The 17703-nt window shown below is 40.6% G+C and overlaps 4 protein-coding genes across 4 annotated transcripts in view; 1 reads left to right on the top strand and 3 right to left on the bottom strand.

Annotated features, from left to right (window-relative positions):
- Nucleotides 1-4214: 4214 nt before the first annotated feature.
- Nucleotides 4215-8263, bottom strand: LOC115563880 (BTB/POZ domain-containing protein 9). Its single transcript, XM_030387542.2, has 6 exons — nucleotides 7640-8263; nucleotides 7133-7301; nucleotides 6907-7069; nucleotides 5368-5501; nucleotides 4643-5310; nucleotides 4215-4585 (listed from the first exon to the last, which is right to left on the bottom strand). The coding sequence occupies exons 1-6, from the start codon at nucleotides 7801-7803 to the stop codon at nucleotides 4297-4299; spliced, it is 1587 nt and encodes a 528-aa protein (XP_030243402.1). The 5' UTR covers nucleotides 7804-8263; the 3' UTR covers nucleotides 4215-4296.
- Nucleotides 5583-6091, bottom strand: SmE (Small ribonucleoprotein particle protein SmE). Its single transcript, XM_030387543.2, has one exon. It carries the CDS (start codon nucleotides 5970-5972, stop codon nucleotides 5688-5690), a length of 285 nt encoding a protein of 94 aa, XP_030243403.1. The 5' UTR covers nucleotides 5973-6091; the 3' UTR covers nucleotides 5583-5687.
- On the top strand, nucleotides 6139-6615 carry LOC115563882 (mitochondrial import inner membrane translocase subunit Tim13). Its single transcript, XM_030387544.2, has 2 exons — nucleotides 6139-6377; nucleotides 6450-6615. Exons 1-2 carry the CDS (start codon nucleotides 6222-6224, stop codon nucleotides 6546-6548), a joined length of 255 nt encoding a protein of 84 aa, XP_030243404.1. The 5' UTR covers nucleotides 6139-6221; the 3' UTR covers nucleotides 6549-6615.
- Nucleotides 8264-10187: 1924 nt separating the features above from the next.
- The window catches only part of Snoo (Sno oncogene), a 121710-nt gene continuing 114194 nt past the window's right edge, over nucleotides 10188-17703 (bottom strand). The window contains exon 2 of the mRNA XM_089257562.1: nucleotides 10188-15060. Coding sequence (XP_089113688.1) covers nucleotides 12472-15060 — 2589 coding nt within the window. The 3' untranslated portion in view covers nucleotides 10188-12471. The remainder of the gene's footprint in view (nucleotides 15061-17703) is intronic.

Here is a 17703-nt window from a genome sequence, read left to right as displayed (position 1 = left end):
AACCAGTTCAAATGTATTCTCAGCTATCGAATTTAGTTTTCTTTATCTGCGCTAATGGGCCCGGCTCGACTCGCGGCTGGAATATTGGTTTTGTTTCAATTTGGCGACTCGTTTGTTTCATTTTCGAAAAGCGCATATTAATCACCAAACAAAATCGTCGTTGTCGTCTTGAAGGCAATGAAAAGCAAAAGTATTTTTAAAGTGGGCTTTAAAAAAAAACAGGTTGTGAAGAGCGATCAAAGAGTTACACTTGCCTAAGAGCGTAAACGGAGGCGCAGCGCTCTCTCACTTGCACTCTCTCTCGTCTCTCTCTCTCTCGTCTCTCAGCTTGTTGCTGTCGGCTCTCTTGAGATACTTTTGGCTAGAACTAGGGTCTAGCCATTACAGCATTTCGGAGTGGTAGCTGACAGAGCTATGTCGCTGTAACGTAACGAGTGTAATTGGCGATGAGCTAAAGCTAATGATGACGATGATGATTATGATGCTGCTGATGAGTGTGGCTAAGACAGCTGTAGGAGGGCGTAGACATACGTCTACGTCACAGTCAAGCAAAGATTCGATTTGCATATTAACACCTCTTAACTGGATCGGCTAGCTCTGTCTCTCCCTCACTCGCACTCTCTCTCTCTCACGCTCTCCCTCTCGCACTCTCTCAGCAAGCGCTGAGCATCGAGTCTGAAGCGGTTCCGTTTACGGAAACGGATGCAACAGCTGACATACCATATGATCTTATCGATCGCATGAATGTGTCAGGAAAACCCGCCCTAATGAGCAGCCCCTAGCTCCTGCTCGATCGCAGCGGCACGAATACCAAAAAGTGATTCACACTCAATGCAATTGATAGTGAAATTTATTCCACTCGGAAAACCTATAAATAAGTCGCTTGTACTTGACTCTGGAATGTTGGAGGTAGTGCCGCTGTGTGAGTGCGTATGTGTGTGTGTGTGTGTGTTTCTTTATTTCTGTTTTTTCTTTTTTAGAAAGGCTCGCGTCCATTCTTCAGCCTCACATCCTACCTCTGCACTTGTATGTAAATGAGCTGTACCTAAACTATAGCACTACCGCTGCTTGGGTTGGCCAGCTGCTCCAGTTGACCGAGAGTGTTGACCACGCCATGGCCATGGCTAATAGCAGGCATATTGTTTCTATTTATTTTTATTTTTTATACACATATATATATATATATATTTTTTTTTTTTTATGACGGACAACGCTGACCAAGCCCAACAAATATCGCACATTCGCTGCGACCAGGGCTGGCCTCTGGCTCGCCTCTGACTCTTGTTGGCGTAAACAGTTGTAACTGATGTAAGATCTGTTAACTGGGGCAAGTTCAGTTGCATATTGAGAGTTGGATTTATAGAGTAGTTGGAAGTTTGTGGTAGATTGAATTTGATTTTCTAGCAATATTCTGTCTCGGTCCGGACGGAAGCTTTCCGTTGCTCGGCTTAAAGTTGGTAATTTATGTTTTAATATATATACATATATATATATACATATATATATAAGCATATAATATTAATTATTTTATATCACTTACAAATCACTCAATATAATTTTCGACTGTTGTTTCAAGTTTTATGGCTTCACTTTCTTGACTCATAATAATTATTATATGTAGCTCCAACAATATTTTAGCAATATTGTCTCAGAGTATCTTTAAATTTGTATTTCTCTCACCTTAAACCTAAACCCTTAGTTAACCCTAGTTAGGCTTGATATGGTTGCTATTTAGTTCAAAGGGATAGTTTATAGCTGAAATTTTCTGTAAGGTCTTGCTAATTGAAAAATGGTTTTTATGGTCCCATAAGATTTTTAGCCTTAGCTTAACACTTTATATTAGATATGTATAGGATTACTATAGTCTATCGGCAAATATGATTTCGTGATCTACTGAACTATAAACTTTAGAATTATTTGTATATTTCTACTGTGGTTCCTTGACTAGGCCTAAACTTTGCGCCCATTTTTCTCTTCAATTAAGCCTCGCTTAAGATCATAAGCTAGAATTATTCTAGAATCACCTTGCGTACAATTTCGAAGTTCAAGCAACTGCCTAAGATATTATTCTCAAGTAAGATAATAGAGAATGTGCAGCCTTTTTGCTTTTCAATTCAATTCAGTTTCAGCATTGTTGCTCGATTTGAATCAAGATGTTCAGCATTTTGCCAGCCCTACAAATCGAGTGGCAATGCATAGAGATAATGCTCTCTATGTACACACATGTGCCCACATACGTATGCATTGGCAATTGTTTGCATAGAGTCAAAAGCTAGAACTAGTTTCCTATGAGTATCCGCGCATAGTTTACCCCAGCAACAACAATGAGTGACAAAAGCTAGCGCCAGTTTAATGTGTCTTGCCTTTCCCTTTTTTTTTTTTATAGATTTCTATGTGTAGATGTGAGGCAACACTTCTTGGTAATTGTCTGAACTTATCTAATCCACTCGACAATCAAGCGAAAAGATCTATAAATGACATTCTGCCAAAAGGAAACTGTCAAAAGTCAATATAAAATACAATATAAGATCATACAAAATCATTAATATATATATATATATATATATATACATACATATATATGTGTATATCTGTTTATAGAGCTGCCTTATCGAAATGGGCTCTCGAGCTTTGGCCTTAACAAATTTTAACTGCCAATCTTTTGTGCAGTCACAATAAAACATATAAAACGCCAAACATCAAGTGTTTGTTGTTCGAATTTCAATTTCAATTTCGATTTCAATTCCTAATACCAATTCCCGAGCTGCGAGACGAATGACACCAAAATATTTGAGACGATTGCCGTGGGGCACGTGAGGCGGGAGGGCTGAGGCCTGAGGCGGGGTACAGCTCGCCAATGCTCTTAGATCGTTGATCGATTCGATCAGCATAAAACTGAAAGAATGAAAAAAAATAAAAAATAAAAAGAATTGAAAAATAGAAAAAATCGCTTTAATTAGAACCAATTTAAAGCGTGGACCAATTTATCAGAAGCATTTTGAAAAGTAGTTGAAAACCAGTTGAGATCAACTTCAGCGCCATGTGCACACCTCGCCGAGGGGAGTGCGGCCGAAGGGGGCGCGCGGGCCGAAGGAGGCGTGGCTGGTTGTTGTTTACTTGCTGGCAGTCCAGAGTCCGGACTCTATAGATTGAACTATAACTCAAACATTTGCCATTATAAGTGACTTATTATTCCAGCTAAACTGAATTGAAATTTATCTTTTACGCATTCGTTTTCCTTTGTCAATTGTCTGCGCTCTGATATGGTTTATTGTGCGGCTAGGTGTGGACCCCAAACACCGGGTTCAAGTGCACACACCACATTGTTGTCGCTATGTATACATATGTATATAGGTATATCAACTTGAGTTATTTGCAGCTGCTTACGAGCTGAGCTAGAGGAACAACTAGAAATTGAAAGGGCGCAGGGGGCACGAACACTCCAGGGCAATTTGTTTGATTCGATGTCGGAGATTGAATGTCAACAGCTGCTGTCCTAAATGTAATTCTAAGTGAATTCCAATACAAGCTTCGACAAGGCCTCGAGTCAAGGTTTTCTTTCCTCAGTTGGCAGATAGGAAATATGCATTGTTTGTGTTCATAGATTTTCACCCAAGTTTAATGAAGTTTGCATAAAATTCTAAAGCTCCGCTTGCTCCAATATTCTTACAGACTTATAGAGATTGTGTACTACAAATTTAGATAGTGAAATACATATATGTCAGCACTGATGTAATATTTGAAGCATTCCTAAAAACTTATAGAACTCACTATAAAAAAGACTTAGCTACCCAGTCATGCCCTAGTGGAAGATCAATAGTCAGAAATAACAATACTACAAGAACAGAACAACTCTCTTAGAAAGTCCCTACATTTATAAAGATACAGGCATATGATAGCCTTACGATAGTTAATAAACTTATAAACCCTTTCGAAAACTCCGTTTACTGCTCTCCTAGGATCCACCTAAAGCTCAATATATGTATATATGTAAGTTATATACAGATTTCTTCAAAATACAAGTTCATCTAAAAACTTCTTCAACTACCCTCGCCTGCTCAGCTTTACACCTGGAAACAAGTTCATTATTTTGGTACTTGACAACCCAGAAGTCCGTCAAAAATTTTCCAATCATTAATTATCATACCATTTGTGGCTAGCTTTTTGCTGCTGCCTTGTCATAAACATCCGAGACGCTGAATGGGATTACGAACACTGTATCAGAATCTTTATTGCCAACTGCGAGTGCTGCTCGCTGGGCAGCTACAAAATATGTCTTGTGTCTAATTGCTTAACTTAGTAGCGATCATATTTCGCTTTGCTGGGCACACCCGGCGCTTGGCCATTGCTCGCCAAGCTTGGGCTTTGGCTCTGGCTCTGACTGTGACTCTGATTGTGGCCGTGGGTGGAGGCCAGCGTGTACACCTCATAATCGCTGATCGTGAAGTTGTAGTCGCCAAAAAGTGTCACATGGGCGGCGCTGGGTCCATCGTAGGAGTGCGGCAGATTGGAGTAAGAATCGGTGTTCACATTGCAGTTGCTCGATATGAGTAGATCGGCACCAGCGCCAAATGTGGGACCGCAACTGCGTGGATTATTAAAGAGATTAAATGAATATCTTGATCTACTGTATGACACTTACTCTGGATGATAACAGATGGCATATGGTTTCTTGACAATATCAAGTTTGACCGGCTGCTCACCATTTGGCGGATTGAGCATAAACAGAAAAGCGCGCTCTGAATGGATGTAGCCACCCTTGCGGCTTGTCTTAGCCCAGGCAACGTCCGTATAGCCACCACTAATCTCACCATGTGCGCCAAGGCCAATCACCATGCAGTTCGCAACGCCATCGCAATAGCGATGAAACGAGCTGGAGCTGAAGCCATGTGTGGAGGCGCGAAACACCAAGCGCCAAGTTTGTTTGGGCACACCAAACCAGCCATTGAGCACGGCCTGCAGTGCGAGCTTATCGTTGCGCAAGATTTGGGAACCGGGAAACATATTTACGGCAAGTCGTGGCTGCAAGCGCTTATCATTGTCGATGCAGTGCATATTGGGATGTAGGGCAGCATAGCGATAGCGCTCCAGTGATAGCTGCATGGGCACCGCACCAGTGGGCTCAACTTCTTCGGCAAACACCTGACTGTCGATGAGCAGCAGACGCACATGCCCCATGACGCCACTTAAATGCTGGCACACTCGAGCGCGCTCCTCTTCGGTCCAATGTGCTGTGGGCTGGGTGACGCCCGCCTGATACTTGGCCCAGGCTAAAACACATCTCCATACTTCCGCCTCCTCCAAGCAGAACTGGAAGGAACAAACAGTTTATACACTATGTAAAAGCTGATCACTTGAAGCACCTACATAGTCGGATGATATGATTTTGATAAGGGCCTCCTTAGTGAGAGTGAGAAAGGAATTAGTTTTAACACATTCGCTGGCATTCTCTCCTATGTAAATGATGCAGCGTTCCATAAACGAAGCCGCGCATTTGGCACCTGAAAATGAAAATAAAGACAATTATCATTTGCGCTTATTTAAAATCCAATTCACCTGGTTTCCCATTCAAAAGTCGCCAGTTTCATATAAAGTTTCGTTTATTTTATTATTGGTTAACTTTTCCATTTACAGTTAATTCACTTAATCTTAATCTTCTTCAGAGAAATTAGTTTAAGAATTTTAGCTTAATCCTTGGATGGGCTAACATTCTGTATAAGCGTTATATTGTCCCCCTTGAGCATGATGCGTCCAAGATTTTTGCGTTGGCGCGTTTTAACATAAACTTCCTCGGCATCGTCCAGTACCAGATTCATGTACTCGTCGAAGCCCACGATGTGGCCCTCGATACGCAGCGAAATGTTCTCGTATAGCCATACTTGGACGCGCGAACGGCTTTGCAGGTAACGAAAGATCAGGTTGATGGGTTGTACCATCACCTTTTGAACCTTGGGATTGCCTTTGAAGGACATTTTGGTGATTTGTTATTCAAATTGGCTTTCGTTTTTACAAAATTTTCGCAGAAACGTTTGCTATTTTTCTACCCTGCTTTTGTTGCCGGCGTCTTTTCGCTGAAGCGATACTATCGACAATACAACCTTAGTAACTGGAAAACACGATAACATAGTAGCCGAGTATATCGATAGTTGATTACAGACCGGTTGCGTCAGAAGGTGTCAGTTGGAGAAGTTTTGAGTTTTTGCCAAAAAATAAACATAAACATGGCTCACACTACCGTTGATAAAGGCGAACTTATGGACCAGGTGAAGCAACAAATTGCCGTTGCCAATGCACAGGAGTTGCTCACACAGATGACCACAAAATGCTTTAAGAAGTGTGTTAACAAGCCTGGAACCTCGCTCGATGCATCGGAGCAGGTGAGCAGATGACCCAATACTGCAATATTGTAACTTCATTATTGTTATTATTAAACAATATTTATTTGCTAGAAATGCGTATCCTTGTGCATGGACCGCTTCATGGACTCATGGAATCTAATTTCTCGGACCTATGGCAAAAGGTTACAACGTGAGCAATCAAATATGTGAGCTAGAGACGCTGCTGATGTGGCGTACGACTGCACTTGGGGCGCTATTCGTTGTTAATAGTTAGTTCTACTTAGTTCTACTCGTTGTATAAACAATAAAAACAAAAAAACAAAATGTTTCATACATGTTTTGTATTTTTATGGGTAAATAAAACGTGCTATGCGATATCGGTATCACCAACTTGCGATATTCAACTTTTTGGTATTTTTGGTAGCTTAGCAGCGATAGTTTTACGACCAAAATCATGCAACAGCTGTTTTAATCGAAACGTGCGCAGCTGAGTGACAGAAATGTTTTTTTCTTATCGAATAAGCGCGGTAAAGCAAAATTATAAATGTGAATTATAAGAGTGACGCACCTGCTTTCTCGTGAATATCCATAACGGCAGTTAAAAAAGTGCACGCATTATCTACAGACAGTGTAGAAATAACGTGATCCTCGCAAGCAGCACGCAATTCAAATACGCCCATATCCTGGGCCAGTGTTAACATTTCAAAGACACGATAATCCTGCAGCATTAGCTATAAGAAATAAAAAACTAAGGTAAGCCTGCTATTAACAGGTGCATTATGCATCTAGCCTACCTTTGCAGTATAAACATACAATATGAACTGTCGGAACAATTCGGCATTAATATGCGGCAAACGTATTGCAGTCGGCGTCCCAGTGCCCGGTGCAGCGGGCGAAACTGTGCACCCTGGTATGGGAATGCGACAGACCTCGCCACGCTTTGCTGTTTTAAAGCTCTTGCAGCTAGTATGAAAACATAAACTGTTAATTATTTAATCACTACAATGAGTGGCACGTGCGGTGGCCACAAAATGCCAACACGTAGTGGAGCATTCACCATAAAAGGACAATCAGACCAATTGGTCTGACAATCTAGACATTAGAGATGAGCGCGTGACGTGCTTTGATAATGAGAATAACTTAAGAATGGATGTATACACCATTTAAAAATTTTCAATAAGACGAAGATATGAAACAAAATATTCACTATATTGATAATTTTCAGTATTAAAAATATTTTTGCCCCACACATGTTATTTTTGTCACGTGCTATCTCCAATTTCATGCTGCAATTTACGAACCGTGCCATGAGGATGCTTCTGTGTGCGTAAATCTTCTCATCATCTCGGCCACAAATGAAGACCACATCCGCGCTGTCCTGATCCTCGCTCAGGCGCTGCAAGTCCTCAATTAACTGTGGCAGTCCAGCCAATGCTGGATCGTTGTGTGGCGAACGTGCGCTCATCTCTTACAATGTGTCTCCTCTCGGCTTCAATTGGATTACTGTTTTTGGGTTATTGTTATTGTTTTTGCTGTGCAAATATTTTGCTCTGTTTTGTTTATGTTTTCACTTCCACGTTCCGCTTTACCTACGCGCCTGCGCTCAGAAGAGAGCGAAACCGGTTTCGCCTGAAAATGCTTAAAGGCAAAACGAAACAACAAAAAACAAAGTAAAATATCCCACGCCACGAACTAAAATTGAGTTGAGAAAAACAATTAGACGGTACTTTAAATTGTTTTTCTACTGACTTTTACTTGATTGAAAAGCTTTAATTTATATTTCGCAGCATTTCTAGCTAATTTACTGTTATTTAATTCAAATTATTTTCACTTGTTTGCAGCTGACAATAAATTTTCATTCATGCGCACGCGCCGCGTTTCGTTTCGTTAGCTCGTTCAGACTGAAGAAGAGGCTGGCCGAGACGCTCCGATCACGGCACACCGTTAAGTTGGGCCCTTGGCCCTCTTCTTCTTAGCGGATTCTGGAGCGTTGTTCTGCTTGTTTTCTCTTAAGTCATTCTAAGAGAGCGGGAGAAAGGCATAGGGAAGAAGTTTATAGTCGGTGCAACAGGTAAGTGAATCCTAATTGAAATTTCGTTATTGATAAACTGTTGATATAGCTAGACTGCTTTCTTATATATAAAAATATGAATATTAAAAATTGAAAAGTGTTGTATATTCCATGTACAACACTTAAACCATTTAAATTGTTTAAATCGAAATTGAAAATTTATATATGCAACATACGGTAGTCGCGCCGTTTTTAAAAAGGCAATTCCAGGAGCGTCATCTATGTATTTTATATGTAAGCTTTGAAAAATTCCCGGGTATTAAGAAAGTGTGCTGAGGTTTGTGCACACACTTGCCAGTACGGGAGCCTATAAATTGTCTTATATAGTCGCCATCTGGCGGCGAGTAGCCAAGTAATTAGTCTTGTAGGTTTGTGTTCATGCTAAAATAATGTGTGCAGCCTAAGAGTATGCTACATTAAAATATAAAAGATTTGAAAATAGCCGTCTGAATTCACGCAACAAATCGAAATAGAAAATAAAAACTTTCAATTTTTTATGTTTTTCAAATATTTATTTATGCATAATATTTACCATTTGTTTTTTTTTTGTGTTTTGTATTTTGCCTTGACTTTACATATGTAATAAATGTTTAATGTTTTTTTTTGTATCTTATATAATTTTTTATTGGTTTTTATTTTATTTGTTGCTGCACTACTTAAATATGAAACGTTGAAGTCAAATTTTGTTGTTGCTGTTTCTTGTTGTCCTTTAACTGTTTAATTTGATTAAACTTTTACTTTGTTTATTTATTTATTTTTTTTTTTAATTATTTTTTATTTTTTAATTACGTTGTGGCTGCATTTTTGTTTTGTTTTGTTTTGCTCCACAATTTGTACATTTTATTTGCATTCTGAATGTCACAATAAATATTTCAATAAATTATATTAATAATAATAATAATGTTTATATGTATATATTGACAAGACGCGGATTTTGTATGTTTTTTTTTTTTGCGTATTTGTTTATAACTAATGCCTTTAACTGTTGCTCATGTTGCTTTTTCTTTCATAAATATTTGTAATCAATATTTTTAAGCAGCTGTTTTTATTTCTACTGTAAAAATTTGTTTGTTTTAATAAAAATGATTGTTTTTTAAGTTTTCTTTTTGCTTTTGTGGGTTTTAATTTTTTTTAAGTTTTGTTATTTTTATAAAAAAAAAGACTTCTTTGGATTATTAGCAAAATAAAAAAATACAAAAAAGTTTTTTTTTATCATAATTTTTTTTTTAGAATTTGGTTAATTCGTAATTTGTAAAATTTGGCCTTTTATATGTAAAAAATCTGCTGAAAACCGTTTTTGATTAACCATTATTTTTTGCTTGAATTTTATTTGAATTTCTATTATTTGTTTACACAGGCTAACATAATTTGATGAGCGAAATTGAACTTGGGTTGTTGGGAAAAGTTTTTTTTTACCAAACTAATCGCAATTGATCTACACGGAAACCGAAAAAAACTCAGGTCAGAGGTGAAAAAAGCCAATTATAATTTCACTATTTCCATCCAATATTTGTTCAATAATTTTCCTCAAATTTATGTTGACCTGTGTAAATTTTATTGCTGGTTCTGTGGGAAGTTTTTTGTTTGTTCGCGCTTTCCTTGTTCTTCTTTCTTTTCTAAATGAAAAATAAAAAATAATGAATGTACAATAAATGGATTTTTTGTTTTTTGTTGTTTTTATTTACTTTTGCATAGCAATTTGTAATTCTTTTTTTTTTCGTTTCTTTATTTTTTTGCGTACAATTTAAATAACTTTTAAATTTGCATAACAATTGTTCTTTATTTTGTTTAAGTTATTAAACTTTAAATGTATGTTTATATATATTTAAATTTTAATTTTAATATTAATTTTAATTTTTTTAATTTTTCCTTTTTTTTTCGTATATTAAATTTACAATTTTACACAATTTTAGAAATTTTGGTTTAAAGTTTTTATTTGTTTTTCGAAATTCACTTAAAAACACAAACTCAGGGCGCTTTTTTGTCAGTGTTCTTTTAGAAAGTACAAAACACATGGGCGTAATTAAAATTTAAGATATATATATGCATATATATAGTCATATATATATATATGTATATATATGTTTAACAAAAGTTTATAGATTTTTGAAATCTTGGCTCTTGGCTTGGCTACGTTTTTCGTCTTCTTCTTTTTGTATCAACTGCGTCTTCTTCTCTTTCTCCAAACAGTGTTGGCAACGAAATAAAGAAATGGTCTGTCACATACCGATAGATCATCAGATAGCGATATCTATCGTTAGAAATGATATTTACAATAACAATTACGAGTATTTGCCATTCACAATAGAAATTGCTTAAGAACTATTTTTGTTGTTTTTTTTTTCTGTTTTAATTATTTAATTTTTTATTTATATTTGATTTATAAACTAATTAACTAAATGCCTACAAAGCGCTGCTTACAAAGTGAAACAGAAAAGGTTTACAATTAATTTAAATTTGTATAATAAATATTTATGTTCATATATATGTATATATACATATATAAATGTGTGTGTGTATGTAAGTTATATATATATAATATATAATTGTATATATATATATAAATATACATATATATATGTAACTAATCGCGCAAACTTGTTCAGTAAAATATGTTAAATATTACGTTACGTTAAGATTGGTTTAGCAATTCATTTATCTTAACCTAGTACGTTACGTTATGTGACGTTACAGTGCATTAATGACGTTATATTCCATTACATTGCATGTAGTTATGTAGTTTACGTCAAATTGCATATCGTTACGTAACGCTGCTTTACGTAACATTAGCACTAGCACTACGTAATGTTATAATAATTGTCATTGCATATCGATACGTCGCATTGCACTCAACATAACCTTACATTGCATCGCGTAATATTACGTTACGTTAACGTAACGTTAAGTTACGTTATTGTATTTTGTAATGCTATGTTGCATTGCAAAACGTTACACTTCAATACATTTTGTTTACGTAACGCTACATAACGTAACGTTCCGTTAAGATTGATTAAGCGATTTGTTTTTCTGTTTTTTTTTTTTAAACATTTTTTAATTTGTTTTCTATTTTGTATTTTAAATATTTAATATTTGTTTATTTATATTCTGTGGTGGGTTCATTTTGTGTGTATTTTTTGTCTCGCTCTCGCAACGCTCTCTTACGTTGACTCTTATGCGTTCTATAATTTGTAACTTAAAATTAATTAATTCAATTAAACTAAAATAAAAAATAAAAAGCTTAATACAAAAATTTAATAAAGAGTAGAGGGTATTTTTTATTGTGGATGCCTGTAGTTAGTGTTAAAAAAGATATCCAGTGTTGAACAATTTGCTAAAAAAAAATAATTTGCAAGCCTCGCTTTGAGTTTATCTTTTTTATTCATCTTCAATTTGTGTAATGTCTTCAAAGTTGTTAAAAACTAATTTTAAAAATAAAAATTTATAATTAGAAACACACACGCATAAATTAATTATTTGTTTTTATTTGTTTCTCTCCTTTCCATTTTTGTTTTTTATTTTATTAAATTTATTATTCATTTAAAGCTTTGGTTTCAATGTTCATAATTTCTGCAGCAGAGTTGAAGAAATTTTTGTAAAGAAATTATAGAAATAGTTGTTAATAGTTAAATTTAAATTTTTTGTTTTATTTTATTTTATTTTATGAATTTGTTTTTCATAAAGAACAGCGAGCGTTTTCTTTTGTTTTTGGAAGCCTAACAAATTTGTTGTGTTATACGTGAGATCAAAACAAGCTACAAATAAAAAATGGTTTTAGAGAAAGTGTTGAAAAACGTTGAGTTTTCGTTTTCGTTTTCGCTTTTGTTTTTGTTCTTTTTTTTTTTTAGCAATTTTGTCTGTGCGTTAAGCAGCGTTGAGCATAATTCTGTTTTCTTATCTGTTTCTGTTTTCATTTGCTTTCTGTAAACTCTTAAACTATGCCTAGTGTGTGTGTGTGTGTGAAAGAGACGACTATATGAGCTAAGTTCTAAGTGTTAATTGCAATGCGTTTGCAGCTGGCGGGCAGGGCTTTGAAGGGGGGGCGCGGGGCTGAGGTTGTGCGGCTTAGACAATTTCCTTTTTGATTTGTAATTCGCAGTTCGTTGTTGTTGTTGTTGTTGTAATTGGCGGCGTTTGCTTTTTGCTCGCTTTGGTGGCCATTAAAATAGGTCGCGCTGCTGGCGCTGGCGTCGCCTCTGCTGCCGCTGGCAGCGCAGCGGCTTCGCGACGCTGACGTCGCTGCTGTTGCTGCTGCAGTTGTTGTGTTTGCAGTTGCTGCTGCTGCTGGCGCTGCTGCAACGGCATCTCATCATCATCCGAATCCTCGGACTGCTTCTGCTGCTGTCGCTGTTCTGTTCGCGTCAACTGCTCTGCCTCCTGCTGCTGCTGCTGCTGCTGCTGGTCTTCGTCGTCGTCCTCCTCCTCCTCCTCCTCGCTGCATATCTGCGCCTTCTTCATGGCCGTCTCTACGCTGCTGTTGCTGCCATCGAACAGCTGGCCAGCCGTTGCAGCCGAATCGGGCGATTGAGGCGTGGTCGCTGTGGGCGGCGCAGCCAGGGCGCTGCTGTGCGGTGCCTGCGCCGTGCGCTCAGCCAGCGCCATTTTGTGCTCATGCTCCTCCAGCTCCTCATCCTCCTCCTCCTCCTCGTCCTCCTCCCCACTGCTGCGACTCGCACTTGGACTCTGGGCATGTCCATTCGTCTGCAGCTTGAGACGCTTGCCGGCTGGCGCCTCTTCCTCCTCGGCTTGCTGCGTCTGCTTTTGCTGCGCAACCGTTGCGCAACAGTTGAGCGAGCTAATTACTTTGTTGTTGTTGTTGTTGGCCTGATCCTGATTGAGCGTCTCATTGCTATCGGCTTCATTGGCGCCCAACAGCAGCTCCTGCTCCTCCTCCTCATCGTCCAGCTCCTCCATCTCCTCGTCGTCGTCCTCCTCCTCCTCCTCCTCGAGCAACGTTTGCTGCTGCTTCAATGGCACCACACGCAGCTTGTCCATCGTCTCCAATTGGCGGCGACAACGCTGCAGCTGCTCCCGCAGCTCTCCAATCTCCTCCTCCCGCTTGTGCAGCAGCTCGCTCAGCTGCACATTCGACTCGCGATACTTTTGATTCTCGTGCAACAGTCGCTGCAACAGATGCAGCACACGCTCCCGATCCTTCGACCTGGTGTCCCGCAACGCATCCACCGCCAGCTCCCACGGCGGCAAGTGCATCGCGCTGCTGTCCGGCTCACCATGGAGGCTGTCATCATCCGTATCCGTTGACAGCTCAAACTCGCTGCCCAAATGTGATTTGCCATTCACCGGCAACTGTTGCTGCTGCTGCTGCTTCTGCTGCTGTTGTTGTTGCTGCTGTTGCAGCTGCAGCTGTTGCTGTTGCTGCTGCTTGGCATGGGGCGAGCTAACCACATTGGAGGAGTGCGTGCTGAGATTGAGGCATGCGCTGGAAGACTGCGTGGGCGAGTAGCCAGCCTTGTAGTAGATGGGTTGCACAGCAGCAACAGTTGCTCCTGCCACCGCCGCCGCAGCAGGTGCTGCCACAATTGTAGTTGCTGGTGCTGCTGCTGCTGCTGCTGCTGCTGCGGCTGTTGGCGGCGGTTGGCTCATTAGATTCTTGTTGATCCTAATGCGACTCGGTTCATTGTGATTGCTGCTGCTGGGCAACAGCTTGGCATGCTGATTGACGGTGGCTATGATGTGGTTGCTCAGCGGCGTTGCAGCGACGGCAACTGTTGCTGCTGCTGCTGCCGCTTGGTTGGCAGCAACTGCTGGCGCTGCTGCCGCCACGGCCGGCACCGGCGATGTGGAGGAGGTAATCTCATTGCTGCCCGCCGAGAACTCCTCGGCCGGCACCTGACGGGCGACAACAACAGGCGCCGCCTTCGGCATGGGCGAGCTGCTGTTGCTGCTGTTGCTGTGGTTGCTGTGGTTGCTGTTGCTGCTGCTGTTGCTGTGATTGCTGTGGCTGCTCTGGCTACCGTTGGGCGGCTCACGCTCGCTGATGCCGGCCGGCGGCGTTGCTGCCCGCTCCTGCTTGATGTGCAGCTGCAGTTCGCGTTGCTCCAGCTCGCGCTGGCGCTCGCGCTCCTTGCTCAGGATGCTCTTGCGCGGAGCGAGCGCCACGTTGGGCTGATAGGTGCGCTCGAAGCGCTCGCGATCTGTGCTCCTCACCACACGCTCCGGATTCTGCAGCTCCGGCGGCTCCTGGCAGGCATACGGCAGCGAGGAGAGGGCGGTGTACGCCTGCAGGTAGGCGCTGGCCGTGGGCTTTACGGCGTGCCACGGCTGGAAGGCGCTGCTCGAGAGCGTATGCTGTGAGACGACTCGCTCCCGCTCGCGCTCCCTCTCACGATCCCTCTCACGCTCCCGTTCCCGCTCCCGCTCCCTGTGCTGCATGCAATGGGCATACATCATCTGGTAGTGCTGTAGGTCCAGCGGATAGTAGTTATCCAAGGCGGCTGCCTTTAGCTTCTTGCTCGGAATGTCCAACAGCTCGACGCGCGCTCCATGGTGCGGCAGGGTGTGCGGATGATGCTTCAGGCTGGCGGGCAGCGTTTGATGCGCTCCCGCCGGCTGCGATGGCGGCAGTGGCGGCGGCGGCGCTGGCGCCACCAAACCCATCGGCAACAGCAGCGGGTCCTCCATCAGCATTTCCACCTGCAGCAAAAGAGACAGAGAGAGAGGGTGAGTGAGTGAGTGAGTTAGCTGACTGTTATTAGAAAATTGATCGGCCATAAAAATAGATGCTGGCGAAACCAGTAGCCGTTGGCCATTAATTTGAATTGCCAGCGCGCCGTCGCCAGCATCGTTTTCGACGCGGCTAATTATAAACAAACAACTGGCCCAGACAGGATCACCGCCAGCAGCTAGTGGATCCCAGCGCGCGCGACGATCTTCGAACAGCCCCAACTGCTAAACGCCCCGCGGCTATGGCGCCAATTGTCATTGAGCCGGCCAGCCAAAGCGAATGCCTAAACAAAGTACACTGCACAAAATTGGGAAAGAGTTTGCAATGTTGTGGGCATTCTCTGTATTTTCAACTAAGGTATAGCTTCCTTCAGCGCTTCCAAATCTACTTTGAGTAAGATTTTTTAATATTTTCCAATTATTTCTTCTTCTCTGTTGTTTGATGAAATCCTCTTGCGAGACGAAATCCTGTAGCAGGAGGCTTCATCTATTTCTTCTTCTTTTCTTACTTCATCAACTTGTTTGTTGAGATATCAGATTTCTAATCGACTGGATCCTAAGTCTAACAATCGTAGAATAATATAATAATATTAATTTTTGCCATTTTCCTACCTTAACCCATATAGAAAATGTCAAAATTCGGGATTATAGAATTTGCATGCCTGCATCTACCAGGAAAAAGGAAATATGACATGAGTCTATCGAGAAATTCTCAGATGTGATAATGAATGTTCATATATCCATCTATCTTTCCGTCCGTCTTTCAGTTTATCTGCCTTTTTTATCTGTCCATCTATACTTCCTCCCCTTCCCCTTCAATTGATCTGTTCCTCTAACTTTGCGTTTGTCTTTCAGTCAGGGCCTCCGTTCCTCTTTCAGTCCGTCTGTTCCATCGCCCCTCAATGCTTCCATTCTTTCTACAGTCTACCCATCTGTCCTTGCGTTCAATATGTCCCTCCGTCTAACAAGTATCAGCGAATTTCTTAGACATTTCTACACCAACGACTCGCTCTGCCCCGCTTTTCGCTCAGTGTAGATGTGTCAAAAGGAGCTGTTTGGCTTCTTTGACTGGCATATTTTGCATTATCATTCAGCGACATTCCCGCAGACATGGCCGGTTGGCTGGCTAGGTGGATGGTTGACTGGTTCTCGATTCGGGTTCTGGGCTCTTCTATCTTTCGATTTGCTTTGGGTTCGCGTGTTTGCCTAGCTGTTAAAATGATTGGCACCGCGGCCAATTATGGCCCCGTCGACTCAGCCATAAAGTGATTTTGAATGGAGGCGGCGCCAGTTGCCAGTTGTCAGTTGCTCGTTGCACAAAGTCTTCTTCTTCGACTTCGACTTCGGCGGCTTTTGCCAGAGGTGTCACTGCGGCAGTTGAGCAAATGGCCAAGATGTTGGCCATTCGGCAGTTGGCCAACCAAGCACTTGGCCATTAGAAGTTTACAAGCCAACTAATCGCTGGCTTAGCCAATAATGATGAGCTGTCATTAGTCGTGGAGTCATTAGCAGAGCTATTGACAGTGCCAAAACGTGAAAACGATTAAGATTACGATTAAAACCATTCGATAGCTGTGCAAATGCCAGCATCAATGCAGCTAATCGATCTGACCATGAACGATAGGCTTGAAAATTGGCATTCAAGTGCCTAAAGCTGTCGAGACGATTGCTGAAGATTTGGCTTCGATAATTGTCCATTCATTGTGTAATTTCGCATCGATAGGTTAATGTTGAAAGTCAATTTGAATAGCTTTATTTGCTTTGGTTTCATTGATACCCAAGATCGATAAATGGTTGGTAGCACTTTATATAAATATACGATACAAATTATCGATTATTAAACTAAAATCGTCAGCTAGCAATGAAGTATTTATATATGATTATAATAACCTGATCTGAAATAAGTTCATATGTGCAAAATGATCGATTAATTTACATCGATTGTCATATAAATCAAGTTGATTACTATATTCATATAAACAATCGATAAATGCGATCGATATACAAATATCAAAGTAACAGCAGATCTAGAAAACTCAATGTGTGTCATACCTTTTATTAACCAAATCGATAATCAATTAATCGATTTATTTTAAATCGAATATCATATAAAATACACTATGACAACTACGAAGCAGACCAAGATCTATTATAATTATAGACAAAACTGGTTTGAATTAACGATTCAAATTCATATCTCAGCTATGTAAATAGTATATCCCCTAGTCCCCAATTAAGATCTAGTTATGGTTGACATATATTTTCACTTAATTGATCTCCATTAAGCTAAGATCATGCAAACAAATCGCATGTCTACAAAGTATGCAACATAAATTGCCGAACTGCAATGACAACAAAAATGCGAGCAAGAGGAGCAGAAGAAGGGGCGTGGCAGGAGGAAGACTGTAATAGAGGTAGAGAAGAGTGCAAACCCCTCACTAACTATGCAAACAACAAGCAAACAAACAACGCAGTTAACTGAAGCGCTGCAGCCGTAACTTGGCCAAAACGATGGCTAAACACAAGTTGGCCAAAAAGTGGCGACGCGACGGCGACTGCGTTCTGCACAAAAATGTTAAACAGAGATTAAGCCAGGAGCCAAGGCAGCACAGA

This window comes from Drosophila navojoa, chromosome 3 (genome assembly GCF_054131105.1).
Source record: "Drosophila navojoa isolate 15081-1374.11 chromosome 3, UAZ_NAV_1.0, whole genome shotgun sequence".
Classification (NCBI taxonomy): domain Eukaryota; kingdom Metazoa; phylum Arthropoda; class Insecta; order Diptera; family Drosophilidae; genus Drosophila; species Drosophila navojoa.
The sequence above is the reverse complement of the archived record's forward strand: the minus strand, read 5'-3'. Positions and strand labels throughout refer to the sequence as shown.

Bases quoted from the DNA above. Each gene is read 5' to 3' on its own strand.
- SmE (XM_030387543.2), bottom strand. From the start codon at position 5,972: ATGTCCTTCAAAGGCAATCCCAAGGTTCAAAAGGTGATGGTACAACCC.
- LOC115563882 (XM_030387544.2), top strand. From the start codon at position 6,222: ATGGCTCACACTACCGTTGATAAAGGCGAACTTATGGACCAGGTGAAG. The intron at 6,378-6,449 runs GTGAGCAGATGA...TTTATTTGCTAG, and splicing joins CGCTCGATGCATCGGAGCAG to AAATGCGTATCCTTGTGCAT.
- LOC115563880 (XM_030387542.2), bottom strand. From the start codon at position 7,803: ATGAGCGCACGTTCGCCACACAACGATCCAGCATTGGCTGGACTGCCA. The intron at 5,311-5,367 runs GTAGGTGCTTCA...TGTTCCTTCCAG, and splicing joins AAATCATATCATCCGACTAT to TTCTGCTTGGAGGAGGCGGA. The intron at 4,586-4,642 runs GTAAGTGTCATA...TAATCCACGCAG, and splicing joins GCCATCTGTTATCATCCAGA to TTGCGGTCCCACATTTGGCG.